The 26,851-nt window shown below is 40.1% G+C and overlaps 1 protein-coding gene across 1 annotated transcript; it reads left to right on the top strand.

The window, feature by feature from the left end:
• The first annotated feature begins 2,194 nt into the window (after positions 1-2,194).
• Positions 2,195-25,313, top strand: Hapln1 (hyaluronan and proteoglycan link protein 1). Its single transcript, XM_059276640.1, has 4 exons — positions 2,195-2,303; positions 18,072-18,443; positions 22,002-22,304; positions 24,854-25,313. The coding sequence occupies exons 1-4, from the start codon at positions 2,204-2,206 to the stop codon at positions 25,141-25,143; spliced, it is 1,065 nt and encodes a 354-aa protein (XP_059132623.1). The 5' UTR covers positions 2,195-2,203; the 3' UTR covers positions 25,144-25,313.
• Positions 25,314-26,851: the final 1,538 nt, after the last annotated feature.

Raw genomic sequence — 26,851 nt, 5'->3', positions numbered from 1 at the left:
CTCTCTATCTATCTATCTACCTATCTTTCCATATCTATCTATCTTTCCATATCTATCTATCTATCTATCTATCTATCTATCTATCTATCTATCTATCTACCTATCTTTCCATATCTATCTATCTTTCCATATCTATCTATCTATCTATCTACCTATCTTTCCATATCTATCTATCTTTCCATATCTATCTATCTATCTATCTATCTATCTATCTATCTATCATCTTTCCATATCTATCTATCTATCTATCTATCTATCTATCTATCTATCTATCTATCATCTTTCCATATCTATCTACCCATCTTCTATCATCATGGTGTATCTAACTACCTTTGCTCATTTACCACTTTCCTAGAATGTGTTTCTTTTTTAGTTGTTAAAATGGCATCCTTCTTTTTTATATTGTCCATTTCACAATGCAACCTCTTCCCTCTGAGACACCTGGAACAAGCAAGGGGCACAGCATGCCTCAGGCAGTGACTGATTATTGTTTCATATTTGTGTAATTATCTCAGTAATACTAAAAATTGCAGACATAAAGTTGCCTCTCTTCTAATTGTTCACCTAAAGCACAATTTTAGGTTGGAAATGGGCAATATTCATTAGCTTTAATCTTGTGGACAAAGTCATTGGTACAAAAACATAATTTACAAAATCCTCAGGGAAACAAAGTTCTGAAAATAAGATTAGAAAATCGGGTAGGATTTTGAAGAGATTGCACCTGGCTGCCAATACAAATCAGCCAGTTATCCACCATCTTCTTCGTCCCCTGACATAATGAAGAGAGGAAATGACAGCCAATATGAAAGAATAAACCCATAGCATCATGGCAATGGCATCTCTGTGACTGAACTGCAGAGAGGTGTGTTTTCAGTCCCAGAGATCTGGGCAGGTCCCCGTGATGAGGGTGGTGGTGGTGGGGGGGCATCAGGCTATAGAGTACACGCCTCCCTCAAGGACCTCCAGGAACAGACAGTAAACTCATTAACATAAGTGTTCCAGGGAGCCAGGCTTTCCTGGAAAAAAACAAATTAGTATGAGAAGCCAGAACTCTGCAATTTCCGTTTTAAAAATAGCCCGTATTATGAAGGCTGCTGTGTGCACGGGAGCAAAGGAAAGTCCTTCTTGATGTTTGCCTCAGCTTTTACATTAGAACAGAAACTACACTGATGTCCTTCCCTACAAACACTGCAAAGGATGGAAGGTTTGTATTGCTAGAAATTACTTTCTGGTCCTTCCAGTAACAAAGTTTAGGGGATGCGGTTTTCTGTCCTCTCCTATGGAGTCAATCTTCGATAAAGGACAGGCAAAGGATGGCTCTGCTTCTTTTGCTTAGGACCAGAGCTGAACCTCCTTTTCTATTTCAGCTCTTCATTTGCCTAATTGCCCTGTGAGCCTGGCAGGGACATTCCCAGCAGGGCTCTGCTGACTGCAGAGACCCTACCTGACACTCCTAGTTGGTATGTCAGCACTTTAGCTTGCAATGAATGAAAAATCAATCGGGATGACTGCAGTGGTGTATCATACCCAGACCTAATCTAGTTTGTCCAAATTTTCAACTCTTCACGGTAGACCCCAGCAGTGTTTAAGATGGTAAGTGACTGTAGCAAAAGGTCTGCTTCTGCTTGATTTATTTTTCTTGCCATCCTCTTTTCTATTTAGAACAAGCAAGTCTAACCTGCTCAGGAAGCCACATGTGCAAGGAATGATGATGTTAACGCTCATGCAAATACCCTTGATTTGCTCTGGTCTAAGATTCAGTTCCTAATTAGGCTGGCTGGATAAATATTCATAGATAGATGTGCCAAATTGCTCTTTTGTTAACTTACACTCCAAACTCAGGGGGTTAATGTTTTAAGAGTTGTTTGCCTCCTCACTAAAGCTCCTTCTAACTCTTTGTAAGTCTTCATGCCAAAAGCACAGTGTTTGAAATTTCCACATTTACAATTCTGCAAAGACAGAGTTAAACACTGTTTGGACTCTGGCTGCCTAAGAGGAACTGAAATTTTTCAAAGCTCGGTCGTCAGCTCTCCAGGGCTGCTACAGTAACTTTCTGAACAGACTGGGTTAAATATTTTTACAGACCCATTCTATGATGATAAGGCGGCAATAATTTGTGCAGTGCAACACCCCAAAGGGTTCCGAATTTCTCAAGCCTCTTTGTATGTGATCCTCACAGTGGAGAAGGGTCTGAGCTACAAGGATGAAGAGCCTCCTTCTCCTGGTGCTGGTTTCGGTCTGTTGGGCTGATCACCTTTCAGACAGCTACACTCCGGATCAAGACAGAGTTATTCACATCCAAGGTAAGAAAGCACAAGTTTCTCAAGGGAGCATCACATGGATTTCCAGGTACTTACACTGAGATTCCTGGGGTTCGTTCATTTCTGTCTTGCTGCACGAACTTTTTCTTTCCCTTTCGGCTAATTAGTAAGCATGCTTCTGGTGCGTGGATGCTCGCTCATACGCGAGGGGGACATTGTACCTTGGGAACGATCGAAGTTGGGCATCTTAAGAACATCCAGCTGCAGTGAGTTGGTGTGGTTAACTTTACCTGCAGTTGGTATCTTCAAGTAGAGGGGAGTGCGTGAAGTTCATTTAAATGCAATATGCAGGAGAGAGCTGCAAACCTGAGTAACTTAGGATGTAAGGTCATTCTGTCTCAATAGTTGCTTAATGATTGAGGGAAGCAATGCAATAAGGAAAATGCCGAATCAACCATGGGCTGGGAAATAGTAGGTACCCTGTTACAGCTGCTGTGTGAAGCTCTCGTTCCCGTGGACCAATATACTGGCTCTGCATATTTCTGTTGAGCTCAGCTGAATCCTCAGGCAGAGAGCTGTAGCAAGGCTAGTGGCTGCGGTATAATGCAGCTCTTTCGTCAGCCTAAGCTTCTGTTGAGGGACATTCTGCAAAAGGAAAGCTGGGAGACTTATGCAATAAGGAAAGGTAGTCCAAGGAGCAATAACCTCTCACCTGCCCTTGGGTGCTAAATAATTAAAGTAAGAATTACACAAGATTACAGTTTAAATAGATGCTACTACTAATTTTAGATAAGTTCAGTTTGGGAACCACCGGGAGACGTTATAAGTTTGCTAAAAGACATGAAACAGCAAGTTGTAATTTCAAGGTCAAAAGTGGAGCCTCGGGGAACTATGTTCGCTGTTGAAAACCAAGACTTGTAAAGGTCATTTGATCGTGAAAATCTGATAGAAATACTGTCCTGTAAATGTTTTGGCAGTCCAGAATAGAATTTTTAATTAATATGTCTCTGAGTGTAGGCACATCCTTTTTGGTTTTGTTTGCTGCCAGCAACTTTATTTTTTCACTGTGGAAGCATAAAAAGAAATTATATAATCGTAAATTTTCCCTCTGCAAACTACTGACTCAGCTGTTTCCTTAATGTATGTATTCGAACCAAAGCTCCTGCCCAAAGGCTGTAACGGTTTTACACGCTGAGATTAAAGATGAAGAATAATATTCTTTTAACTTCTAGTGGCAGAACTCAACTCAATGCAAACGGTAATACTGAATCATTAGTAATAGCAACTTTAAATCTAATATAAAGTAGCTTTGTATAACTCTGCTTTCAACTTACAAGATCTACTCAAGTTATAATATAAACCATGTAGTCCAGATAGTCTATATGAAAACCAATGGATAAAAATATTATTTTAAAAATATAATGACATTTATAAACTTATTCATGTTAGGGTAAGTTATTTGAGCAAGAAAAACTCCTGTAGCCCAGCCCTCAAAATCCCGTGTGTTCTGTTGAAATTTAGTTAAAGGAGACTCTAGCCCAAGTTACCCGAGTTATTCAAATGATTTCATACACTGTTGGATTCCTTCCAAATGCCTTGAGAGTCCACTTCATTTCAATTTGTAAATTCATATTCTTAGAAAGTCTAGGCTTCCCTGGAAGGGTTACTTAGGGCTTTCAAGTGATACCATGCCTGTATTCACTGGTAGATATTAATACTGAAATGTGGCTTAGGTCACAGCACTGTGGGGTTATTCTCAAAAGTGAACCTATTCTAAAGTTGTTCTATCTCTACTATTCCACCCTCTGTTTTTTTCTCCCGTCCTTACAGCACTCACATTGAAGTTTCAAGTTACAGAGCTCTGAGAATCCACGTCCAATTGGATGTTGTAGTTTCAGTTGTCTCTTAGAATACAAATATAAACCTCATAGCACAGTAAGGAACCAGGGAGGGAGAGAGCCTTTGCTATCCTGATGAAGGACTAGATTCCTTTCTCATATTCAAAATTTATTTGTAATAGCCAGAGTAATTCAAAGAATTGAAACTCTCACAAAATGTTATGAACTATTTGTACTCCAATTATTAAATTGGCTGGCTGAACCTCAAATTACTGAATTATTCCCTATAAGCAGTTTGATTTCACAGAGGTGGAAAAATGTTTAGAATGCACATTATTACTAAAACATATTTTATGTCCCTTATTCATCATTAGTGTTCTGTTTTATAATCTAAATTCCCCAAGCAAGACCAAATTATATTGAATTAATATTAAATATAGTCCTCAGATTCTCCTTAGATGATTCATATAAACGACATCTGACTAATTTGTCCTTGAGTCTTTCCTGTCACAGTTACCTAAGCACATTTCTGGTGGCATCTTATAGGAATATAGCCATAGAGAAGTTTAATCTGACAAGAAGGGATGAAAAGAAGAAGGGATGAAGAGGAAGAAAGGAAGAGAGAGAAGGAATGAAGGAAAAAGGGAGGAAAGATAGGCAGGAAATAAAATTCCAAGCACAGAGCATAGATCTCAGTTGGTAAAGTGCACACTGTACAAGAACAAGGACCTGACTCTGAATTCCCCAGTACCCATATAAAAGGCTGGATGTGGAAGCACTTTCCTAACCCCAGTACCGTGGGAAGCGGGGATCGGAGACAGATGGATTCCTGGAGCCCATCGACTAGCCAGACTAGCCTAGTCAATGAGCTCCAGATTCAGTGAGAGACCCTGTCTCAAAAACATAAAAAACTCAAACAAACAATAACAAATGAAAAAATAATAAGGAGGAGGAGAGACCAAGGAAGACAGCTGATGTCAACCTCTGTCTTCCATATGTCTATACACAAGCATCCACACATATATGCATTTCCGTACATAAATAAACCACATAGACAATAGCACACACATTCATACACACACAAAGAACTACTGATTACACACATACACACACACACACACACACACACACACACACACACACATACATATGCACATACCAACCTTACTTGCAAGCAATCTATTTATTCAAATGTTTGCCAAGCATTGGGCTGCTTTCTCACAGACAGCAGTCATGCTGTTGAAGGTTAAATCATCTCAACAAACTAACACCACCACTAGTGCAACACCAGTGATACAGAAGAAAACAAAGATGAAATAAAAGTGAACATGGAGAGAAAAGTAATTAGTCACAAAGGGGCACATTTAGAACTATGTATCCAAATTCATTGACGTTTTTAGCCCATAAAATATAGCTTGTGAGTATTTCTAGGCTTAATATTAGTACCAAACACTGTTATTTTATATTGCTCTGCTAACTGTCAATTAAAACCATGTAGTTTTATACTTTTAGGTACAAAATCTTTTTTTCCAATGGCAACAAATTCACATTGGATAGCCGTTGTGTTTTATGCGCTTTTCCTGTGTGCGGAAATTAAAATCTAAGAAAGAAATCAAATTATTAGAAAATACAAAAAAAACCAGATAATTAAATAGTAACCCTTTTGTTTGGATTGAAACTATATGAGAACAAGTATTGACTCAACTAAAGCACTTGCCTAAAATCTATACAGCATGCTAACTTTCTATTTTACCACCTAATGAAAATATTTACATTTCTTTATTGTTTCAGCTCTTTACTTAAAAGTAAAGTGAAAATCTGTTATTTTGATCAAGTCATTTGGAATAGAAACACTATCAAATTCTAAGCAATTAAAACAGTCACTCAAGGATAATCAAACTAATAGTATCTAAGAAAATATATTATAGAAAAATTATTCCAAAATAAAAATACTGAAAAAATAAATGCAATACCTTTATAAACACTACTTCAACCACTCTAGAAGTGGTGGGACCTGGGAAAATGGAGCCGATAAATGAGGCGGACTAAAGTCTCCTGCAGTAGCCAACTTGATTCAGAGCATCAGACAATTTACACTCTGAGAGTTCAGAGGAGTCACGTGAGTAAAGTGTCCAATCACAAGGGCGAGCCACATGTGGAGGACAAGCCATGTGCAGCAAAACCATGGTTTTCCATAGAGGCATATAAACAGACAACAATAGCCAGTGAGTTTCCGAAAGACTCCTACCCACCACACCTGGGCAGGGCATGAAAGCGTAGTCCAAAAACAATTCTGTGTTCTTGAGGAAACGGAGGTCATAAGACATTTGTCTTGGTTTCTTGGAGTTTTCTCACCAGCACTAAGAAATCCCCTCACACGACTCCATTCTTGAACTGTGTTCCCACACAGTACCTCTAGACACATGTAAACTCAGGAATCATTATCCAGTAATCAGTACAAATGGTAGCCGTTTTGCCTGGTTTATTTACATACATTGGCTCCTTGGCTTCCTTGTATAGTATAGTCAGTTATTAATCACCACATGTACATATTCTGAGTATATCACTTTATGTTCAAAGTCTGTCCTCTGATGTGTGTTGAACAAAGTAAGTCAAACAAGAATTCACCCTACCTTTTCTACTCTTCACTCAAAAGGGGTTTAGATATCCTGAGAAACATAAGTACCCCAAATCCACAATGCTTTGCGTATAAAGCCTGTTAGAACAAGAATCAGTTTATTATCGTCAGATGTGTAGACTATGTGAGCAGAATGGGGATGTGAGGAAGAAAGCCTTCACTGTGTTTTTATAAAGCAGTTGAAAGTTTCTAGTGGAGAAGGTATGATTTAAAATGAGACCGGAAAAGTAAACAAAATCCAGACTACCGTAATTTTTTGCCATCCAGGGTTTCATTTTACATTTAACCAATGAAAAAATGGTTAAGTCTTAAGCAAAGATATAATCTATTATGACTGCCTCTTACAAAAGACCATGTGGACAATACACTGCAATGAATGGTCCCGGAGTAAACATGAGGTAATCCTCTAAGAATGTGCTGGTTAGTTTTTGGTGAGCTTGACAAACTAGTCACCTGGGAGGAGGGAACCACTGATGAAGGATTGCCTCCATCAGATTGGCTTGTGAGTTTGTTTGCAAGACATTTTCCTCATGAATAATTGACGAGAGAGGATGCAGCTCATTGTGGACAGCGCTACTTCTGAGCAAGTGATCCTGGGCTGTATAAGGAAAGCAAGCTGAATAAGCCACGGAGCAAGCCAGTAACCAACATTTGATGGCTTCTGCTTCAAGCTACTGTATTAAGTTCTTGCTTTGGCGTCCATGGATGATGGACTGTAAGCTGTAAGCCAAATAAATCATCCATAAGTAGTGGATGTAGAAATGCCAGAATTTACTGATAGGATGGATGTGGAGAATAAGAGAAGTATCTTAAACATAGCCCATGGGTTTTCTATTGAGTAAATGAATGGATAATGGACGCAAGGCCTAGACTGACAGAAATTGATAAAATGGCTTCCATAAAAGAAGAGAGAACTGTTTGGCAGCACAATATATGACCAGAAGGTATGTGGATTTGCTAGTTTATAGAGTTAACTATATATGATATTTATAACTGATTATATAGGTCACCACTGTTTCTGGGACTAGACAGGATAACCTGTGGAGGAAGAATACCTAGGCAGAGGCAAGAGGATGCCTTTAGATAAGGCAGTATACAAAAGACATTTATTCACTCCCAAAGGGGTTGAATCCTGATCTTTAATACATGTGAAGTTTCTCATTATTTTTAATTCTAAATTGACATGGTAGCACATGCTCATAATCCCAGAACTTGGGAGACAGAGTCAAGTCAAACATCAAGAAATCATGTTTCAAACTTGTCTGGATATAAAGGTAGGAAAAAAAACTCTTTAAATCTAAATTAGCAGCAAGGGATTATATATAAGTAGACACTTTAATATTAAATATTATTTTTCTAGCCTTTGTAAAAAAAAAAAACCAAAGGCTTGCTGCTTCCCTGCCTGTATCCCCTAGGATGATGCTGGTAAGACCTTCATCCACTGCCCACTAGAATGGGATGTATGCTCCCAGACTGAATATTGTCCTTTGTACCATATTCTTCTGCTATCCAAGCTGTTCCTGTCATTTTTCTAACCCTTGATCAACCAAAGCATTTGTTTTTGACTTGTGGTGGGGTCATGGCCGGGAGGGAAACAAACTTTTAAGAAGTTACAATGAAAACTTCTTTAAGTTTGACTTAATCAAACTGGATCAAACTTTGGGAGTCTGATGTCAGACAGTTTACTGCCAGCATATTTAATCACAGTATATTTGGAAAGAAGTTTCCTAGTGTAAAGCAATCCCCTAGGCACAAGGAGGCATAATTACATTGAAACTCAACTCAAAGGAAAGATAGGCTACCTGTGTTAGTTTAGTGGCCTAAGGAAGCATCTGGTCAATCTTGGTCATACTGATAGCATGGAGGTCATTGGGCTATTAGCCAGCACTGGTCCTGGTTGTGGGAGTTTGGGGGAGCCTCTGGCTATGCAGATAATGTAAGGGTCATTTAGACTACTAGTCACCTCCAGTCCTGGCTGTAAGAGCTTGATGTGGCCTGGCCCAACAGATAATGCAGATCATCAGACTATTAGTCACTTCCAGTTCCCAGCCTTCTGGATGGAAGAATAGGTTTTACATCCTTTCTTTTCAGAAGACAATCCTCCAAGCTTAACATTCCTCATGTCCCTGGAGATCTGTGGGCACATCTCCCAACAGACTTGTATTTTCTCTTCTTTCAGCACTAAACTCAATACCTGACCCATCGAAGGCTTAATAATTCATGGTTGTTCGCAAAACAATAAGGTTCCCTAAACAATTTTCTTAGTGCTTTTGTATTACTGTGATATCTATCACATTATGCAATGGTGTTAATCTTTGTAGTGCACAAAATTAAGTGTCCTTTCTGGAAATTATAAATCATTTGACCTTCTACTTCCTCCCAAGAAACTGCCTGACATGTTCTGCATGGAAACAAAGCGATTTGAGTTCTTTTCCTTTGCCACATAGTAGAAGAGTTTCAAAAATTAGGAACTAAGTAGATAATCTCAGATATCAAAGATATCAAACAGCACACACTCTCGTTCCAGTGTCTTTATCAACTTTGGAACAAAGCCTGGCAGTCACCTCTTGGGAAGCATATTTCTCCTTCTCATTTTTATTAATTCCTTGAGAATTTCATACAATGTGTTCTGATCATATTCATTCCTTCCCCCACGCCTTCCCTGCTCACCCAAATTTGTTCCCTCTTTTTTTAAGGCCCATCAAATATAGTGTGTGCTGCCCATGTATGTACTCCTGGATGCATGGCCTTTACTTGTATGTGGTCAACCTCTCAGGGGCCTCATCCTTAAGAAAGTTGACTCTCCCTCTCCTAGCATCTATCAGCTGCTGATAGATCCTTAGCCAGGGGTAGGACCTCATGGCCATCTCCCCTCTCCATGCTGGGATTTTGTATGGCCCAAACCTGTACAGGTCTTGTGCATGCTGTCACAAATGCTGTAAGTTCATATCTGCAACTGCCTTTTTGTGTTCAGAAAACGTGTATCCTTAAAGTCATCCACAGCCTCTGGCTCTTTGACATCTTTACCCTCCCTCTGCCGCAATGAGCCCTGAGCATTGAGAAACAGACGTCCCGTTTATCTTAACAGTGCCATTCAACACACTGTTGAATTGCCCCAATTTAAACTTTTTTTTCTGTTTTCCATAATCTTTCTATGATATCCTGATTTATTTTTTTTCAGTCTATATTAATAAGAATTTAATGCTAAATTTTTACCTGTTATCCACTGGTCATACAAATAAATTTAACTCTTAAGTTAGCAAAAGTACTAAAAGCATCCCTTGCTCTGAAGCAAGTAAGACTTCATGGCAGAATGCCAGTTCACCAGCGTTGACATTTGCAATCAGTTACCTGCATGAAGAAGGATGAAATGTGAACCCTATCACCCCATCTAAGCCTCCCCAGCAGTACTATGTAGATGGCGAGTCTCACTAACATTGACACAGAGTAAGCATCCTGCCTGAGGCAGCTGCTTGTCAGCTGTTGAAGCTGAGATTCACACCCCAGTAGTCTGTCTTTCTTGAGTGCCACACTCTCATGGGAGCCAGATAGACAGCATGTACATTTCTCCACTCTTGTGGGAGGTACTTTTTCAATGAAGGAATAGGTAAAAAGGGTCGACATTTGATTCCATTCAATGTTGTTCCAACTGTTTAGAACCATGTTCCAAAGGAAACAAATCACTATGAAAAGTTTAGTCTTGGCCCTTACTGGAAATGTACCTCTAGGCTGCTATGGTGACTTTAATAGGAGTAAGGTTAATAATGATGAATACATCTAAATAAAGATTGAAACCTGCAAAGAAATTGAGGAAGAAGCAGAGAGAAACTGTTATATAGAGATAAAGGTGAGGTGGGAGGGGAACCTAGTTACTGTTTGACATTCCATACACTTATAGAATAATTTTTTAGGCATTTTCACATACCCTATGGCCCCTCTTATCCTCCTTCTCCCATTGAAACCTTTCCTCTAGAGAAGTCCTCCCCTACATCCATGTCTTCCTTCTGTGTGTGACTCACTGAGTTTAATTTGAATTTTTCTGCCTGAGCATGAGTGGAAGGTTATTTACCATAAGCAAGGACAACTTGTTAGAGGCTCCACCACGGAAGAAAATGAAACCTCGTATTCCATCAACTGTCAATTGCCAGTGGACCAAAAGAGCAGGGTAGAGCCTCCTTGAGGTTGATGGTCCTCAAACGCAGCCTGTTAGGAATCGCCGCCTTAGAAGAAGATTCTGGGGAGACTGATGAGGTGCAGGATTTGGTGAAGTTGAAGACCAGCTGGTAAACACACCAGACACATGCGTCCCGAGTGAATGCTCCTCAGCATGAGTAACTTTAACTGGACACTCAGGTCGGTCAGGCACTAGCAAAGCTCTCCATATGTGTTGAGTTTAAGTAAATGTTCCTAAGAACCCTGGGATGATGCTGTCTTCCTCTGTTGCACTGATGAGGAAACTCAGGGTCAGAGGGATTAGGCATCATGCTCCAAGAGGCACAGCCCATATGCTTAACTAATGCCGTTACTAGTAAAGAAAGGAATGAAGACCAATTAATATGGGAAAGGCAAAAGCCCACCAAAAAATTCTATTAGTAAAACAGAGATAAACCATCTCCACTTTTTATGTCTTCCTTACACTAAAATATGAAGAAAATGGAAATAAAAAGGCAGAATATTTATCAATACCTTAACACAGATTCAGGTGCACATCTCAGAATTGAGGTTTTTAAAATGTAATTCATTTGACTCCATAGAGTTCCTTTGGGCCTCTTGACACCTTGCTCAAGTGGAAAGGCTTACATTTATTGACAAAAGTGTTTTCGATATTGCCATAAGTTGTTAAATTTAGGATTCAACACAGTGGTGGCATGTGTCTTTACTTTTTACTGTGAAGTTGGCAATAACAATAACATAGCACATGTTCATGATCAGGATTGCCCCAAACAATACTGTCTCTCAGTATCAAACGACATCCCATCACAGTCAATTTAGTCAGAAGACAGGGAGGAAGATGTGTTGAGTTCCTAGGAGGATGCTTGCTCCCTAGCATATCAGACCAGAAAACGCAGGTCTCATAGGAAAAACACCTGCTGCCTGAGAAGACTGTAAAAACATAGCTCTGGATAATTAGCTGGATTAACGAGAAAGAAGTGGTTCTTAGGGAAGAACCAGAGTGTGGGGAGGAGTTGAAATGATGCAAGGGGCACGATCTTGCAGCTTGTACAATTTGAAGGCAGCGTCGCTGAAGGCAGAGAGACAGCAGCCATCACGACCTGGAAGGGTGATCTTCATTACCCTGTTTCCAGCATCGGGGCTTTCTTCCATTTATAATTCAAAACTAGACACCATGAGAGTCCTTGGAAACACTACTTTAAGGAGTAAGGAAAGTGAAATGGAGCATCTTTAAAATCTTGCTTGGAGATGTCAGTTTTGTTAAGGGAACAACAAGCTTTCTGTAAAAAATGTAATACTTTATTTGTAACAACACACCGTAATCACATCTGTTGACCGCTTGTATGTCTCTCCTGAGGTGCCACAGACAAGGATTTGGGTTGTTTTCTGTCTGTTTTATTTTTTTTTTAAGGTTGATTACTTATTAAAGAATTCCTCAATTTTTAATTTATTTTCATACCATTGTTAAACATTGTGCATACAAAATACATACACAAAGTTCAAAGTTTTCAAAACGTGGACATATGCACACAAATAGACAAACAACCCACCCCACCTCCCAAACACACACATTTTTCTTCCAGAAAGAATTTTTAAAACTTTGTTCAGCCGGGCGGTGGTGGCGCACCCCTTTAATCCCAACTCAGGAGGCAGAGCCAGGAGGATCTTTGTGAGTTCGAGGCCAGCCTGGGCTACAGAGCGAGAGCCAGGACAGGCTCCAAAACTACATAGAGAAACCCTGTCTCGAAAAGAAAAAAACTTTGTTAGGGCCTTTCAAATGACTTGTCAGAGGGCTTCCAGTTTCATCATTGTCTGTGTGTTTGGGATACAAGAGAAATCAGCTTTCTGTTTGATGTGATGGAAAAGGCTCTGGGAGAGACAGCAGTGATGACCGCACAGTGCAGTGGAAGTAGGTAGCGGCACCTCACCGCACACTTGAATGTGACTTAAAAAACGTGTAAGTATGTATATGTGTGAATATACATGTATACTAGTGTGTGCGTATTTGTAGTCATATATACTGTATATGTCTTAGCACACACACACACAAAAAAAAAGATACCAAGGTTTTGTTTTGTTCTGTTTCCTGCAGAGGTGTATATCTTTTTTACACCAACCAGTTTCCCTTCCCTCCTCTCCTCGTGCTCCCTCCCCCAACCTCCTTCCTACCCTAACCCCCCCTCCACAACTCAGAAAGGGCCAGGTCTTCCATGGGAATCAACAAAGCATGGCATATCAAGTTGAGGCAGGACCAGGGTCCCCCCACCCCCACCCCAACACCCACATCAAGGCTGAGCGAGGCATCTGACCATAGGGAATAGGTTCCAAAAAGCCACCTCATGCACCAGGGACAGGTCCTTGTCCCATGTGGTGGTACTGTGTTCCTCAAAATATTGTGCACCCTAATAAACTTATCTGGGATCAGAGACAGAACAGCCACTAGATACAAAGTCTAGAAAATGGTGGCACTCACACCTTTAATCCTAGCATTCCAGAGGTAGAAATCCGTCTGGATCTCTGTGAGTTCAAGGCCACATTGGAAACAGCCAGGCATGGTGACACAAGCCTTTAATCCCAGAAAGTGAGTCTTTAATCCCAGGGAGTGGTGGTAGAAAGCAGAAAGGTATATAAGGTGTGAGGACCAGAAACTAGAAGCATTTTGGCTGGTTAAGCATTTGGCTGGTTAAGCTTTCAGGCTTCTAGCAGCAGTTCAGCTGAGACCCATTCTGGATGAGGACTCAGAGGCCTCCAGTCGGAGGAAACAAGACCAGCTGAGGATCCCGTGAGGTAAGGTGGCTGTGGATTGTTCTGGTTCTCTGATCTTCCAGTGTGCACCCCAATACTTGGCTCTGGGTTTGTTTTATTAATAAAAAATCTTTAAGATTCCTGCTACAGTCCCACTGCTAGGGGCCCCACAAACAGACTAAGCTACACAACTGTCACCCACATGCAGAGGGCTTAGGTAAGGCCCATGTAGGTTCCCTGGCTGTCAGCCCAGAGTCCGTGAGCTCTCAGGAGCTCAGGTCATCTGTCTCTGTGGGTTTCCCTGTCATGACCTTGACCTAACCCCCTTGCTCGTATAATCCCTCCTCCCTCTCTTTGACTGGCCTCCTGGAGCTGGGCCAGTGCTTCGCTGTGGATCGTGTAGGTGTATTTTTAATTCCCATATTTGACTATCTTAAATAAGTGACCACATTTTTTTCAATTGGTCTAAGAAATCTAATATTCTGGACACTGGTATTTCCTACACACCATGGGAGAAAGTCACCTAACAAGACTTGTCATCTTGCACGACTCTCTCAGAGGGACAATCTTGGACTCACAGTCTTTTCTCCTTTTTTGTTATCTGGGTTTCTCTGAACATGAACTTCAAAACAATTACACTTCTAATAGGACTAAGAACAATAGTTTCAAAGCTATCTTTCAACTATTTTTTCTACAATCACTTTGACCTGTTGTTTAAAGATTTCATCTAAAGTACATAGTGGATACAAAGATCACACTGCTTTCATTTGGTGCAGCAGAGTTGACCCTCTAGATTTCACAGCGGTCTGTAAAATAATAACAGGGACCCAGCGGTCCAGTGCATCCCCAGTTGGCGTTCTCGCCATGCCCTGCTGTTTCCCCTGGAGTAAGCTGTGTGCTTGGAAGGGCATCAAGTCTCTCAAGGCACCTTCACTCACCATCTCTATTAGAAACAAGTAATTTCATACTTACGAGACGCTCTCCACAAAAGCTTCTCCCCCACTGAGCATCTTTAATTTCCCAAATTACCTTTATGTTCTGAGTAAACAGCCTCATCTAAGGACAAGGTCTTCAGTTTACTTAAGAGTTTGCGTGACTCCAGAGTGAAGATAGGAACAAAATAAGCACACATATGCAGCTTTGTTTTGGTTATTCTTTCATTTTGTTAAGAAGAAAAACAAGAAGTACTGATTCTGAAGATCAAGGTTGAATTTTATACTTTGCTTCCTTATTGCTGTGAGACCTCTGCCCTGTCACTCAAAGGGCTTTGATTGATGCATGAATAGATCAGTCTAAGCTATGATTTAAAACCTCATGATCAGTGTCAAGTGGTGGAGGCACCCCCCTTTAATCCCAGCACTCGGGAGGCAGAAGCAGGTGGATTTCTGAGTTCGAGGTCACCCTGGTCTATAGAGTGAATTCCAGGACAGCCAAGTCTACATAAAGAAACACTGTCTGGAAAAATAAACAAACAAACAAAATAATTTAAACCTCATGAGAGCCTGTGTGACAGAGCCTGGTCACAAGATTAACTTAGGTGTTCTTCTAAAGTAGACAGGGAGGAGCTGATCTATAGCGACTCTGACAGAACTTTGAAAGCTTCTGACTTGCTAGCCAGGTTTCATTCTTCCATATCTTCTTGTTTGGTAGTAGACCCCTCTCTCCAGCCGTGTTTAGGGCTTTATAATCTGTAGTATATGTCTTCTGATATGCAAACCAAAGCCATTGTCAGGGCCGTGCTGGGATTTGGGTTAGTGAACACTCAGGACCGTTCATCACTAAATGTGCTAGGCATCCTTCTTAGAGTTATTGGAATCTCAGGAAATTCACCACTTCCATGGAAAGAAATAAGAACCCTAGACTTCCATACAGCCTAGGAGGAATGTTAAAGCCTGAAATACACAAGTCAGCCTCTACCCACATGAAGTACTACAGAAGCAGTGTTAACAGTAAAGACAGAAAACATAGAAGTCACAGTCCTTTGTGCAAGAGTTTCGTTCTTTGCTCTGTAATTTATGAAACAAGACCTTGGATTCATCCTGAAACATATTACAATTGCACCAAACCCTCAAATTCCCAAGTCCTCTTGAAAAACAGGTTGACTTTGATATATTATTTAGTCTTTTACCTGCTTGGCTCAAAAACATTACAAGTAGTTGATACTGAATATCTACAAGTGTGAAATTTTTGCTTGGCACTAGGCAGTGTCCTAGTATTCTAAGATATATTGAGTAAAAGCTGTGCAACAGAAACCCAGCAGTTAATGCCACGTGCTATATTCTGACAGTGTTCTAAGGGTTTCGTATGTGTAAGCTTGTCTACTGTATGATAGCTTTACTATTCCTAATTCATCTTTAAGGCAAGGAGCTTAAGGAGTACACAGCTAGCCCAAATAAAAAGGTTATACATTGACACAGTGAGACTAGACCAGGGTCTCTATCACATGAAAAGCCCTGTTCCTAGGTACTCCTGTGCCCTTTATCTTTGCATGATGAGTATTGGTTTTAACTTTAAATTGAACAACTTGAACAAATCATAGAACTGAGGCCTCTTGCAAAAATATGCAGTGTTTTTATTTATACTCAAAGCCTAGCATGCCATAAAGTCCAAGTGTGTCCCTCAAACACTAGCCATCAATGTCCCCTATGGTCATTGGTGAGCATGGTTAGTCAGAGCATCTTTTCCTCCCCTGAGAAAGATAGCCAGAGATCTTTAAATAGAATTTAGATATAGACCTGGAATATTGAATGGGGGTATGTATGTGTATATGTATATGTATATGTATATGTATATGTATATGTATATGTGGGGTAGAGTAGAAAGGAGATTTGTCTCTTTTCTCTTCAGATTCTCTTGTGCTAAATGAGATAATGATTGGAATATATACAAATGTTTAGTGAACTGTGTTTGTGACTCATTTTAACTAACTACTCTCGAAGTCATTATTGTCAGCTGGCATTATCTATTGAAAGTGAGAACATTGATGACTTGTTACACTTTCAGTTTTTGAGGATTGGGACTCATATCATAAATGCAATGATATGCTAAATTTTGAATATCAATTCTGATCACAATAACATCAGACTACCTGATTTTATATATTTTTATGTTGAATCAGAACCTATTGTATGTGTGTTATTAAGTTTTGAGCTCTGTCTCAAGGTAAGTGGTTACTCTTCCAGGTGACTTGTACGTCTTGTGATTTGTACATCTTAAAAGATTCATGGCCAAGGATTGTTCAGTAGCAATTGTCCTAAGGGTGCAAGGACTGACTGCCAAGCTATAAAAAAAGGAAGGTTTTATAGTTTGGAAACTGTGTGTAGGCAAGAGGTATGTTTGTCCTAGAGTTCTTACACCTTCCCCTTTTCATATCTCAAGAATCCTCAATAGAATGTGCCAAGGTCGAAAACATAAAGTGCTAACCAGGGAACCCCAGGGAAAGCCAAGATCTGAAAATAACATCTGGCTTTCTAAAAGTGAAGGCCCTGCTGACTTGGCAACTTATATTATTGTGGTGCTCTTTAGAAAGCCAGGAAGTCCTTGGAAGGTTAAGGCAGGAAACCACAGGGCAAGAACAATAAAGATGGAAGTGGTTAAGTATAAAACAAGGCTAGAGAGAGGGAGAGAGAGGGAGAGAGAGAGAGAGAGAGAGAGGGAGAGAGAGGGAGAGAGAGAGAGAGAGAGAGAGAGAGAGAGAGAGGGAGGGAGGCAGCCAAAGGAAACAAAGACTGAAATAGTTACTTGGTGTTAGAAAATAAGTATAATTTTCAGCAGATTTGAAACTTCTGCATTTTGAAGAATGTATCTCAAAACTTACTGGAGTTAAGCATTAAGCATTAATACTACCCTTCTGATGCCCAGCCTCAGCTGAAACGGGATGTATAAATGTGGCTTGAAGTGCTTTAGAGCAGCATGGTACAGATGTGCACATAAATGGAAAACATAATTGCAAAAGTACTTGCATGTGACCTTGATGACAAGATGCAAGTGAACTGTGTCTCTTCAAAGTTTTTCTCCCAGTGTATTTCAGACTCGCTGCACTAGAAAATCTAGCTGGACTTACTTAGCCTTGAAAGATTTGAGGTTCATTCTGATGGCCAGGGAACTATCTGTCACTTCCCTTGACTTTGCATCTACTTTCCTGGTTTTTAAATAAAGAAAAGTGGAATTAAAACAATATTTAGAATTTACTATAAAAGCATTAAACCGTTAATATTGTTTGAATCCCATAATTTATAATGATGGTTGTGCATATCATCCCCAGCTTTGTAGTAGCTTACAGACACCTCCTGTCTAATCACAGAGAATGGTATATTTTCTGTCAGATAGCCCTTTTTATCATATAAAAAGTCTAAAAGCACATGAAATTATTTTCTGCCTCTCCATCCTGCTTTTTTGTTGTTTTTGCTGTTATAGCGGAAAATGGGCCCCGTCTCCTCGTGGAAGCAGAGCAAGCCAAAGTCTTCTCACACCGAGGTGGCAATGTGACACTGCCGTGTAAATTTTACCGAGACCCTACAGCATTTGGCTCAGGCATCCACAAAATCCGCATTAAGTGGACCAAGCTAACTTCAGATTACCTCAGGGAGGTAGATGTCTTCGTTTCCATGGGCTACCACAAGAAGACCTACGGCGGATATCAGGGCCGAGTGTTTCTGAGGGGAGGCGGAGACAATGACGCCTCCCTGGTAATCACAGATCTCACCCTGGAGGACTACGGAAGATACAAGTGTGAGGTGATTGAAGGTCTAGAAGATGATACCGCTGTGGTAGCATTAGAGTTGCAAGGTAGGTATTCATGAGGCATGTCAAACTGTAAAGTTATAAATAATTAGCCACTACCCCTTTGTTTTAAGGATAGCATGTGGTGGTTCCCATAGTAATGTGAGGACCCAAAAGTCTATGCCTAGCAAATTTTTATTCTTTTGTGTTCGGCAGTCTGCAATTAATTTCAGCTTTCATGTTTGAGATGTATGCACAATACTTCTATGCAAAATTGAAGCTATTTACAAGGAGAAATGTGCAATGAAACTGAATTAATAATTTTTGGAAATAGCCTTATGCCATTCAAAACTTAAAAGCCATTTTTTAGTTATTGAGAAATTCAAATTAGATTCTTTTTTATTTGCTTCTAAAATTATCTCCATTTCAAGCTAATGGTAAGATTTGTAAAGGACATCTGCAGTACAATACATGTAATTGTATTCTGCAAAATGGCTATAAAAGTTACTTTAGCAGAAAAAGTAACCTCTGGGTTTACTTAAATATTCTTGCAATGAAGTAATTCTTTTAATGGCCCAGGGTCTTTTAGACACCAAATATCAAATAGTAGAGGCATTTTGGGAGGATTTCTATTTTTTGAATATATTACACTCAGTAGGTTCAAAGGTCAACACGTGGACAAGGCTACACAAGAGAATGTGTCCTTACCTTCATCTCCCTTTGCGGTCATCACTCTAGGCAAAGGTCTGTGCTGAGAGTTTCTTATACAGTTCAAGGCGCCTTATTTTCATGAGTTTCACCCTTGTTCTACACCAAAGACTGAAAATTACTGCATTGGTAGGATGGTTTCCCTCACAGAATCATGGATCTGTGTTTGCTAGAAGCTTTTATCCCCTCCTAGGACGCATTTGTGGCTTTTGAAAATGCTAACACTGAACACTGGCCCTCCTGAATCCCACAAGGGTCCATCAGCATATAGAGATTCACTGGTTTCATCTCTCTCATAAAATCCAACGTGAAGCTCCATGGCTTCAGAACACATATTCTAACTCTAAAGAAGTTCGGTGAGATGGACAGACTGTTAATGAGATGTATAGACTGTGGGTCTAGTTAATCCTGGTACGGGATGCTTTATACCTTTAACTTTTTTTAAAACAAAGTTAATAATTAAATTTTTACAGAAAATAATAAAATGGTAATAAAAGGCATGTGACTTTATAAAAAGATTGTATGACATTATGTTAAAATAGAAAGCAACTTAAATATAAATAAAGTATACTGGATTTGGAACTGAATCCGTCATATTGCAGATAATCTAGGACTCATGGAAACTTTTTTACTGCCCATTAGAAGCACCATGACACATGACAAATGATAGTGAGTTTAAATCTGAACGATTTTCTGGGTCTTTAAAGTTATTACAAATTCAAGTATCCTACATTTTCCACTGTTTCCATCATGAACCATTTGGAAAAGAAAAGGTACAAATAGTTTCTATCTCCAGATAAAGATGTTGGGAGGTTTTTTGCCGCTTGAGTTCCAGCTACCAAGAGAATCATTGCACTATAGATTATTTCCCTTCTTGGGGACACATCTGGGATTGCCAAGTAAAGAGAACAAATGACATGGGGTACATTGTAACACTTCGGTTCTGGGGTACACAGTTGTCCCAGCTGGGTGGGGGCAGAGCATCCTTAGAACCATCTCCAGGCTCTTCTTCCCCCTTACCGCAGCAGGAGTCAAAGGTTTTCCTTCTTCTGTTGGCTCTGATCCAGCTGATGAATCCCTCAGCCAAGAACCTGAGAAGGCAGAGTGAGATCAGAAAGCCTTCTTGGATCCTCGCCTGTGGTGACCTGGGCCAGCTGGACTGGTCTAGAGGGACAAGGGACGAGACTTGGTTTAAAGCCTCAGAATCCTCTTGTAGAAACGTCCAGGATAATTTAGAAAAGAACACACTGGCCATGATTGGTTGTTAGGGAACTGTGCATCATCTTGAATAGAATGTGCAGTTTTGTAGCATGCAACTTAATGCCCATACAGTTAGTGGGCCAGTGGGACAAAGTGCCTGCATTCCATGTGCTAAGATACTAAGTAGTTGGAATAATATTTCTAAGAATGCTTGCTCTGGGTTATCTTTTATTAACTATGGGGTAGACACTTTGACAAATGTCTTCCTTAATATGCAGTAAATGACACAATTCTGGATACTTATCTTGGGAATCCATCCTTTAAAAAAAAACTATGTGGGATGTGAGACAGCTCAACCCTCCACCCCAATAATTATTTGACAAAAAGAAATACTTTTGAGACACAGTCAAATACCAATCGATGCTCTTTGCATTTACTAAGGGATTGTTCACTGAAATACTTGACTCTTCAGAACTAACCAGTTAATGGATGTTTGCTCTGTACTCATCTTGCATAGCATAAGTTTTGGGGGTTTTTTGGTTTTTTTTTTGGTTTTTCGAAACAGGGTTTCTCTGTGTAGCTTTGCACCTTTCCTGGAACTCACTTGGTAGCCCAGGCTGGCCTCAAACTCACAGATATCCGCCTGGCTCTGCCTCCCGAGTGTTGGGATTAAAGGCGTGTGCCACCACCGCCCGGCGCATATAGCATAAGTTTAAGGAAGCAATTTTTTTCATCCATTTATATTGAAAGCATTTTCAAAACCTCAGTTTTAGTTTGTGATATGACATATAAATAGAGAAGCCAAAACTGGAACCCATTTTCAGGTCCCTTCCATGCAGCACCTCTCTGTTGCAGGGAGATGGGCCTTTATTTCTCAATCAACTTTGCTTGCCTGGCCTTTAAATAAATAATACCGGAAATGTTTTAAGTAAAAGCCCTTATTTTAGCGCTGTTTCAAGGGCAGGGAACAACAGTTAAGGAATGTATTGAAAGTTGAAACCAAGAGTTATAATATTTCACATGAGGTATGCCTCACTAGCACAGAATTACTTTATTATATGAAATAAGACTAGTGAGGCTTTTGTTAGATATGAACTTCAAGTTTCTCCAAATAATAATCCCAAGGAGACAGTCACTTACTTGGATGGTTTTAGGAGCACATGTAAAAGCAGATATTCACTCATATTTGAAGCATTCAACATATGTCTCTATGTGTTGAAGATTATATGAAACTACTTGCTAACTCCAAAACAGTAATGACTGAAAAACACTGTGAATTCTTAAAAAATACCATGTGCTCAAGCACTACATCCCCCCACCACCTGTACTATTACCACTGAGTTTTTCCTTCCCAGAGAAGTTCCACAGTGTCTGTGCTAGGGTTTGTAACCAGCAGCGGAGACATGTTTTCAAGACACTGTTTAGACACTGTAACCCATGGCTGCCTCTCTGTCAGAAGGGAGAAATTTTGAGCGTAAGTTGAGCTCTTGGCAGTGGAAGCAAGTCACTGAAGTTATCAATCCAAGTAACAAATAGCAAATTGTGCGATGCTTGGGACAAAGTGTGTGCCGTGGAAAGGGACCACTGTGAGAGACCACTGAAACCTGACCCAAACCCAGCTCATCGGGAAACCCCGCTTTCCCCCCACACTCGTCTGTACATGGATGTGCTCAGGATCCTATCACTGACGACCTTTCCCTTCTCTTCTTTGGACAGGTGTCGTGTTCCCTTACTTTCCACGGCTGGGACGCTACAATCTCAACTTCCACGAGGCGCGGCAGGCTTGTTTGGACCAGGATGCTGTGATTGCGTCCTTCGACCAGCTGTATGATGCCTGGCGGGGTGGACTGGATTGGTGCAATGCTGGTTGGCTCAGTGACGGATCTGTGCAGTACCCTATCACCAAACCCCGCGAGCCCTGTGGGGGCCAGAACACAGTGCCTGGTGTCAGGAACTACGGGTTTTGGGACAAAGATAAAAGCAGATACGATGTTTTCTGTTTTACATCCAACTTCAATGGTAAGATGAGATGATAGCTACACTGCCTTCCTTTCTATTCCAGAGAACAAGTTGTCTTAAAACACTGTTTGGATTTGGGTGATAACTTCGAACAACAAAACAAAACAACAATAATAAAAACCAACCATTTAAGGTATTACTATATTTTAAAAGGATAGATAAAACGTTCTTGAATCTTGAATGTCATCATTTTTTTAACTGCCTACATAAATCAAACAAAAAAACGGCCTACCTCTGGTCCTCCTACACTTTAACCATCCTGTTTTTATGAAGCACTTGAAGCTGTCATGTGGTACACATTTCACATTGCCTCAGGATGCTATCTGTGTACCCATTACTCTGTGCTGAAGGAAGGAGCTTCCCTGCCATACATGCCCTCCCTTGCCCAGTCACAATATTACGATCAGCAAAGTTCAGGCCAAAGGAGGAACTGAGTGAGACAAAGAAAGCCCTGTCAGCATCGCAAGAGAAAGGTGGGGGAAGGTTCCACGGCATAATGACTGACATTTGCATTCTTCCCACTCCCAGCCCTTTGGATGCGCTGTCCCGAACATCGTCTTCGAGCCCTATCACAAAATGAGAATGTAGGAGCCTTTGTTCAAAATTTATTAATAATAGCACAAGCCTGTAATCCTATTATTTGGTAGGCTGAGGCAGGAGGATCGTAAGTTCAAGGCTAGCCTGAGCTATTTAGTGACACTGTCTCAAAGAAACAACGGTAAAACCAAAAAACACCAAAAGCGTTTTAAGACTACAGAGCATTAAAACAAACATAAGACCTTCTATTTAGCCAGAACAAATGCACAAGTCACATGCCTGTGAATCAAGATTTGAGCCCAAAGTTTTATACTTAGGGTCCCTGGAAACAGATTCAGGGGGAAGCAAAAAGGAATGGGTGGTCACTATGCTATCTCTGTTAAAAAAAAAAAAAGAAAGAAAAAAAAAAAAGAAACAAAGAAAGAAAACAGATGGGAAGCCATTTTACTTTGCTGACCACATGGTCACCGTTGCACAACAGAGTTTTGAATGTTGTGGCTCTAGCCATGGCAGTACTGAAGCCATGCACAGTGTTGAACAGATGGATGTGTGTCCTAGGCAAACTGCATTCCAAACATGTAGAGGTCAGACTTGAACTGACGTACTGTGGTTTACTGATTTGTGTAGCTGGCAGACTGAACTCTCTAGTTAATGAAGGTTGCTGTGGCTTCCCCGCTTACTCCAGATCTCATTAGCTTAGGGTAGAAAGAACTGGTAAGCATTAGTTTAGCCTTTGACCGCCTGTTTAGGAATGGGGAGACATCTCAGTTGTGAAGTACTTGCCTCCTAAACAGAAAGAACTGTGTTTAGTCCTGAGAACTCACACTAAAATGCCAGATGTACGGGGGTGCACTTATAACTCCAGCAATGGTGAATCAGAAACAAGGGGATCCTTGGGACTCATTGGACAGCTAGGCTAGTTTAATGAGAGGCCCCATATCAAAAGATGTAAACAGCATTTCTGAGTATGACACCAGGGTTGTGCCTTTAGCTGCCACATGCATGCAATCAAAACCATAAACAAGTGAGCACATGCACGTACACACACACACACACACACACACACACACACACACACACGCACGCACGCGCACACACACGAGCATCATGCTAAATGAAGGCCAGTGGACATTACACTACAAGATGTGTCTGATAAGAAAATATGATATTATACTGAAACTAACATGAATGAGAGAATATTCAGTGTGTGCCACTTTAGTCAATTGAGGATACATTTTGTATATGTTATCATATTTCATCATGCTAATGGGATCTTAGTAACTAATACTGCAGTAAGTGGTTGAAAGTAACAGTGTCCCTATGCAATGAAGAAGCAGCATGATGTCAGGCTTCAAATGATGGAAGTTTTAAAACATCAACAAACCCCGGGGCTAGAAAGGGAGTGCCGGCCGAGTTTGCATTCAGTGAGAGTATCATTGATGGCGAATGACTTCCTGGGTTTGATGCATTTTTATGCTGTAGGCTTTGGTTGAGAATAAGGTCTTATTGATACCTGTAATGAAAAGAACTTGAGGGCTTTTGATTTTCTTAAATGGACTTTTATGTCAGGAATGCTTTTTGATCCTTTCACATTCAAATTTTGCCTCTCTAGAAACTTGTACTAGGGTTCAGTCTTGCAACAAGTAGAATTTAAATAGGCCTTCTTTCAGCGTGGTATTCTGTCTTCCCGAGAACTACAGAAGGGCTCTTTTAGTCTCTAATTAGCTAACAGAAACTGCATCTGCCATTGGACTTTTCTTTTTAATGCTGTACAAGGGCATGTGGGCGCACACGCCAAGAAGCAAGGGGGAAGTGAATTTATTTAATCTAGAGTGACCTATTAATATGACATTAGATGGCAATGCTTTGACATTTAGATGGCAATGCTATGTTCTCCGAATTTCCGACGTTCCTCTGCATCTCCTGTCATTGAGAAGCACTTGGCCTTGGCTCCTTCCTTCTCTGTGGTTCTGTCACAGGCTGGCTGACTCTCTCTCTCCTTCTCTCTGCAGGCCGATTTTACTACCTGATCCACCCCACCAAGCTCACTTACGACGAGGCGGTGCAAGCTTGTCTCAATGACGGTGCTCAGATTGCAAAAGTGGGCCAGATATTTGCTGCCTGGAAGCTTCTGGGCTACGACCGCTGTGATGCTGGCTGGCTGGCCGATGGCAGCGTCCGCTACCCTATTTCTCGGCCAAGAAGGCGCTGCAGTCCTACTGAGGCTGCAGTGCGCTTTGTGGGCTTCCCGGATAAAAAGCATAAGCTGTACGGGGTCTATTGCTTCAGAGCATACAACTGATGGTGCCCTAGAAAGAGTCAGTTCTCGAGTCAGAGGGAACGCGTGAAAGGTCTTTTGTTTTCGTTCTTGTTTTTAATATGAACTCATGCAAGTTACCAAAACTGTGATAACCCTTTTCCACTTACTGTAAAGAGTCGTTTTTATAAGGCCAGATCAGTCATTTGTTTTGTAAAGCTATCAGTCAATGTATATTATAAATTAATATAAGTATAAGGGAAGCTAAAAACGGGCTTCAGAGCCTGTGTTATGTATGCTACATCATCCCAACAAAATGCCATTTCATGAACGGGGCATGCAGTAGGCTGAGGATAACCAGGATTGTGTTAGGGAAAATCAGCAGCGACTTCCACAAGCACAAATTTTACATATTTCTATAACTTTGAAATGCATTTCGCTGAACAAATTAGAACAACAAATTTGAAATACAGGCCTCTTTACAGAAACTGGGATTCTGGGAGGTGCAAAAAAAAAAAAAAAAAAAAAACCTCAGTTTCACAAGGGAACAATGGACACTTTTTCTAAAAGTTAATACTCCAAGTCTCCAGTATACAAAATAGTTTACTATTTAAAATTCTACCTTTTTGACTAAAAAGAAAACCATATAGACTCAGATACATAACAATAAAACCAGAGTTAGAACTCCTAGGGCAACCCATTTATATGAAGTATAGACTTAACATACACAGATAATATTTTACCAATGAGAGATTGCTACCTTCTAATTAAGATTACCTATCAGAAAGGATTGTTCTATCATTTTTGAGTAGCTTCACTGAGTTATATTTAAATTCTAAGGGATCTTTGCTAAGCGGTATTTAGAATTTACTCAGGGCAGTTGAAAAGATAAACTGCTGGATAGAAAACATATAAAAATGTAGCAGCTTGATTTTATGTTAGCTTATGAAACATTATTGTCCTATAAAAATAACTTTAACCTATTTAATATTTCTTTCTTATTTACATTCCATAATGAAAATCATCCAATGAATGAATAACTCTACACTTGTTTAACTAAGAAATCAAGATTCAACTTCCAAAATTGTGTTCTTGTTTGTATACATAATACAAACCCCCAAATAGGACCTGTGTTTAGGAGGGAAAATTAAAAAAAAAAAAAAGGCTCTCCAATAGAAAATATAGTCACTGTCAGTTTGCTTTCTGGTTCTCATTTGGCAGAAACAAAATACCGGAACTCACACTGAAGACTTTACACCTTCAAGCTTTAAGTGAACAGTTAAGTCCAAACTCAGATCAATGACTTTCAGTATTAGCAACTCCAATCTTAAATAAAGCTTTCTTTTTATGACTGCTGAGACCCCACAGGGACCAAGATTTGTATTCAAGTAATTTTCTGATTTCCCATTGTTTCACAGTGAATTCTGGTGAGTGGACCTTAGTATAACAATCCAAGTACAAGCATAGCTGGTGTGCTGTCATCAATGTTTTCAATGTAGATTTCCCCCCAATGAATATGAGTAAATAAATCTGTTTCCTGAATTGACCATGGTTGCATTTAAAGCTCTGTAATAACTGTAATAAATTTGCTCTATAAATATAGAGGCATGTGTATGGAAGGTATAGAGCAGTTGGAAGTCCATGGAACCATAACTATCATGATATAGTATCTAGATAAAATATTGTAAGTAAAACTAGCTCCTTTCTTTCAGATGCTTTAGGCTTAGAGCATGAGGATACAGTTTTAAGTTAG

The sequence above is a fragment of the Peromyscus eremicus genome, chromosome 11 (assembly GCF_949786415.1).
Source record: "Peromyscus eremicus chromosome 11, PerEre_H2_v1, whole genome shotgun sequence".
NCBI classification, from domain to species: Eukaryota; Metazoa; Chordata; class Mammalia; order Rodentia; family Cricetidae; genus Peromyscus; species Peromyscus eremicus.
This window is presented reverse-complemented; position numbering and strand designations above follow the sequence as displayed.